The 4,599-nt window shown below is 42.9% G+C and overlaps 1 protein-coding gene across 1 annotated transcript; it reads right to left on the bottom strand.

Annotated features, from left to right (window-relative positions):
- Nucleotides 1-382: 382 nt before the first annotated feature.
- LOC308344004 (HLA class II histocompatibility antigen, DR alpha chain-like) lies at nt 383-4,257 on the bottom strand. The gene is made up of 5 exons (XM_080805292.1): nt 4,111-4,257; nt 2,730-2,975; nt 1,985-2,266; nt 1,515-1,679; nt 383-838 (listed from the first exon to the last, which is right to left on the bottom strand). The coding sequence occupies exons 1-4, from the start codon at nt 4,190-4,192 to the stop codon at nt 1,525-1,527; spliced, it is 765 nt and encodes a 254-aa protein (XP_080661418.1). The 5' UTR covers nt 4,193-4,257; the 3' UTR covers nt 383-838; nt 1,515-1,524.
- Between the last annotated feature and the right edge of the window lie 342 nt (nt 4,258-4,599).

Here is a 4,599-nt window from a genome sequence, read left to right on the forward strand (position 1 = left end):
GTGTGTGTGTGTGTGTTTTAAGACTGTATTTATTTATTCTACAGACAGAAATCACAAGCAGGCAGAGAGGCAGGCAGAGAGAGAGAGAGAGAGAGAGAGGGAAGCAGGCTCCCTGCCAAGCAGAGAGCCCAATGTGGGGCTCAATCCCAGGACCCTGGGATCATGACCTGAGCCGAAGGCAGAGGCTTTAACCCACTGAACCACCCAGGCGCCCCGGTATTAGTGTTTTTGAGCCAAAAGTCTTTTTTGTTAATTTCTTGTATTTGAGTCTCTATAATATCAGTGAGAGTCAAACACTTAACCAACTGGGCCACCCAGGTGCAAACTTAGATATTTCTGATTGCTTACAGAACTTATCACACCCATTAAACATTCACACATTTCATCGTGAAAGAATCACATTTATTCCCTAGTCCCTGTAAAGAACTGGCTGAGACACCAAAACTTCATCTCAGACCCATCCAATAGTTTATTGTGTTCAAAAAATCACAATCACAATTTGAAGAAACCCAAGCAATAAGTGTAGAAGGAATGTCTGTGTTGAACATTTACAAGGTTCCGTAGCAGAGAAATATCCTATGAGGTCTATTCCAGATACACTGCATGGTGATATAAAAACGGAGGAAAACTGTCCCAAGAAGGGACAACAAACAAGGAGTCACTAAATAACAGAATCTGGACAGACCAGGAGGACATTATTATTTTTAGACTATTGAAAGGTCTGAAAAATGTGGAAGAGTGGTTGTCTTCAGAGTGGTGAATGGTTGGAGTACTGCCAGGTTTATAAAGTTTTTGAAGCACAAATTTCTTCACTGATTTCTTTGGGAAACTCCATTGCCTGTAGTAGGACACACATAGTTATTAAAGAGTTAAGATGAATATTTTACTCTTTTTCAGATTCCTTCCTCCTCTTGCTTTATCCTTTGACTTTGGAAATGTCTCTAAATATTCATCTGACCTCTGCCTAGTGAATACAACCTTTCCAACATCAACTGCATCCCCTTCTCTCTAAGTGAGCATGGATGAGCAGACCATGGCTTACCTTCTCTTAGAAGTTTCAATACCAATTTTCAGATTAGAGAACCAGAAACAAGCATTTGTCTTCAAGGAATTGTCGTCTGATGCAGTTAATTTATTCTAACCCCCAAAAAGCCAAACTCTGGAAATATTTCTGAACTGAGGTACTGTTTCAGAAAATATGTACCAGAAAGTGCCAAGCCTTTCCTAGATCATTGATTCAGTAGTGGTATGTGAAACAATGGCCTTAGGTAGTGGAGATAATTTCCAAGACTGAAGTTGTGGTGTAGGAACACCCTTATGGGAATGAATGTGGGACCTTGAAGCTTTGGGATACCAGATGAGGCTAATGTCTGATTCTGTCCTAGCAGAGATAAATCAAGAGTCATGACCTTCCTATCACTTTCCTTTAAAGACATCGCACATCCTTCTTCCCACTCTGTTTCCTTCCTTTGGGTAATTCCATCCATGTTTTCCTCTGACCACATCAAACCCACCTGCAGTGCCTCACAGAGGCCCTCGGCGTTCACCAGCATTGGCCTTGCGCATGCCCTTGATGATGAAGATGGTCCCGACAATGATACCCACCAAACCCACAACCAGGCCCAGGGCACACACCACATTCTCGGTTGTCTCTGGGAGAGGAGTTGGTGGTTCAAACTCTGGGGAAAAATAATGCAAACTATGTATGGAAGTAATGACTGTGGTATGGAGTAGCACTTAGAACCAAATGTAGAGTACGTAGTCCAAAGAATAGTCATTCATCAATTAAATAAAAGGAAGACAGAATGATGCCTTAAGGGAACACAGATTAAAAAGCAGGAGAGCTGAATAATGGGAGGAGACAAGGAATAGAAGTTGTAGCAGTTGTTATGGACAAGTTAGGGGACTCTGGGTCCTAAAGCATCAGAGCCATGCGTCACAGGAGGAAATCATAAAAGAAAGGAGAATGAAGAACGGTCCATACCCCAGTGCTTGAGAAGAGGCTCATCCAAACCCCAATGCTCCACCTTGCAGTCATAGACATCGTTGGCTGAGGGCAGGAAGGGGAGATAGTGGAACTTGCGGAAAAGGTGGTCTTCCCTGGGCAGGAAGACTGTCTCGGACACTCCTGTGGTGACAGGGTTTCCATTTCGAAGCCACGTGACATTGATCACTGGTGGGGAGAACTTGTCGATGAAGCAGATGAGGGTGTTGGGCTCTCCCAGTTCCACAGGGGTGTTTGGGAGCACGGTCACCTCTGGAGGTACTGTGGACATAGGACAGCAGTTAGCCTTCCGTGCTGAGGCTAGCCCCTGTCCCTCCCAGTGAAGCAGAAAAAGCAGTGGAAACTCTGCCCTGAGAATCTGTGCCATCCATGGTCTCAGAGGCCTATCTCTGATGCTCTCTCGCATGAACTGGAACCAGTGTTATGGTATAAGAGATAGAAGGATATTTTAGGTATAGGAGATCATTTCATTCCTGGTTCCTCCCGGCATCGATTAGGGGCAATGACTCTGTGAGTGACTGTTGGCGGCAGGGACAAGATGTGAGCCCATCAGGAAAGGAACAAACTCATGTAAAGTTCTTGAGTCTGTGACATGACAAGTAGGCACTTGCTTATGGAGAGCCTAGGCCCCTGGGAGGAGAAGTCGGTTATAGTAACATAACACAACCAGCTGAAGCATCTATTTCAAAGTTAGGATTCCCTAGTCTAGGAGTGTAGGAGGTACCATTGGTGTTTGGAGTGTGGTTGGAGCGCTTTATCATGATGTCCAGGTTAGCTTTGTCCACAGCTATGTTGGCCAAGGCACCCTGTGCCTCAAAGCTGGCAAAGCGTCCAAATTCTTCCAGCCGCCACACTGTCTCCTTCTTTTCCATATCCACGTGGAAAATCTCATCACCATCGAAGTCAAACATAAACTCGCCTGACGCGTCAGGGGTCAGATAGAACTCAGCCTGGATGATTACATGGTCCTCTGAAAAGGCAGGAAAGAGAGTTAGGATGGGAACCAGGAGGGGGTGAGGAAGAAGAATCCAGGATGTGAGACAAACATGTGGGTGGGTATCGGGGAGCTGCATGGACTGGATCTGTACGGAGTGGAATTGTGATGGAGAGCAGGGAGGGGTGGGAAGATGAGGCTCAGGTGCAGGACATCCATGCTGAACAGAGCTGGAAGGGGAGAAATAAAGGGACAGAGTTAGAGAGGGTGGACTGAAGGAAATGGGGCCTGAAAATCCCAGAGTCTTTTGAAGCTGTTGTTAGATTCCATGTTACTAGCTGAGAAATGATTCCCTATGGAAATCCAGCAACAGCTCCTAAAAGAGAATTCCTCACTCATGGCATTTTCCCAGGCATTAAATATACTTTTGCCTTGATTTCAGAGGCTCTTTCTGGGTATTGAAGCTCTAAGAAGTGGGAAACACTGTTTCAACTGTTGGTCTGGATTTTGGAATCAAATGAAATCTTAAATTCTCTTCTTTTTTCAGTGGAGACAAAAAGGACATACAAGATTGTGTTAATTTTACAAATATAACAGAATATTTGCCATGTATACTTAAGTATATAATGCAGTTCATATCAGCATACCTGGCCTTCCCTTTCCTGGTGTAGATTGTTGCTTTGAGGGGACTTTCCTTTCTAGTGATCCTATATGTTTGTGCTCAAAATATGCTGACAGGATTCACATGCCAAAAAGCAACTACCATGTATTCAGCTAAGAAAGGAGCAGAGAATGTTGCACTTTTTGTCATTTAATCCCCACAAAAGATTTTACATTTTTGAGTATCCTAATTTTCCACAAAGAGAAATTGAAACCCAGTGGGTATCTTGATAATGCTTCGCAGAAAATATTTCCACCTCAAATTTGGCTTATTCAAAGTCAATTGTATCAGTGAAATCATTTCTCACTCTTCTAAACTAAATGTGACTGACTTCAGTTTGTAATAGCAGAAACTCCTCCAGACTATAATTTATTATACTTTCAGATTATAGACACACAATACCTGTCACACTTTTTTTTTCAACTGCAAAGATTGTTTTGCAAATGTCTACAGTTCAGCTCTCCAGTGCTCTCAGAATTTATATTCCTGGTTTTTCTTCTCAGCACTTACCTTTGATAGCCCAGGATTCTTGAGGACCCATCAGGAAAGCCATGATAAATAATGCTGGCACCAGGACTCCATTTACAGCCATTTTGGGGGGGCTGTAATGGGGGTCAGTAGAGCATAAGACTGGGGTAGAACTAACAAAACTAGAAGAAAAGAGAATAGAATCTGATGTTAGAATTCAAATCAGTTGAGCTCCAGCCAATCAGAAAGAACTTTTGAGATGACGCTTCTGTTACTTAGGAAAGGGTTCTTATGAATGGTTCAGGAACAGAACTACTTTAGGAATTAGATAAAGAAGTTAAGTTCTTAAACAATCAAATAAACATGTAACCAAATAAAAACATAGGAAATCGTGTTCTTGAGGGGGTTGGGAAGTCACTCACCAACTCTTCCATCCCAGCCCAAGTTCTAGATAGAAATGTACTTGAAACTTAATAATGAGAATAGAATGATACAAACACTCAAAAGTGAGAGCTAATGACAGGTCATTCC

The sequence above is a fragment of the Martes martes genome (assembly GCF_963455335.1).
Source record: "Martes martes genome assembly, chromosome: 6".
Lineage (NCBI taxonomy): Eukaryota > Metazoa > Chordata > Mammalia > Carnivora > Mustelidae > Martes > Martes martes.

What these genes read in the sequence shown, in the direction of transcription:
- LOC308344004 (XM_080805292.1), bottom strand. Translation starts at nt 4,192, where the DNA reads ATGGCTGTAAATGGAGTCCTGGTGCCAGCATTATTTATCATGGCTTTC. An exon ending in CCACACTCCAAACACCAATG is followed by an intron (nt 2,267 to 2,729) that starts GTACCTCCTACA and finishes CTATGTCCACAG; the next exon opens with TACCTCCAGAGGTGACCGTG. An exon ending in GCCTCTTCTCAAGCACTGGG is followed by an intron (nt 1,680 to 1,984) that starts GTATGGACCGTT and finishes ATTTTTCCCCAG; the next exon opens with AGTTTGAACCACCAACTCCT.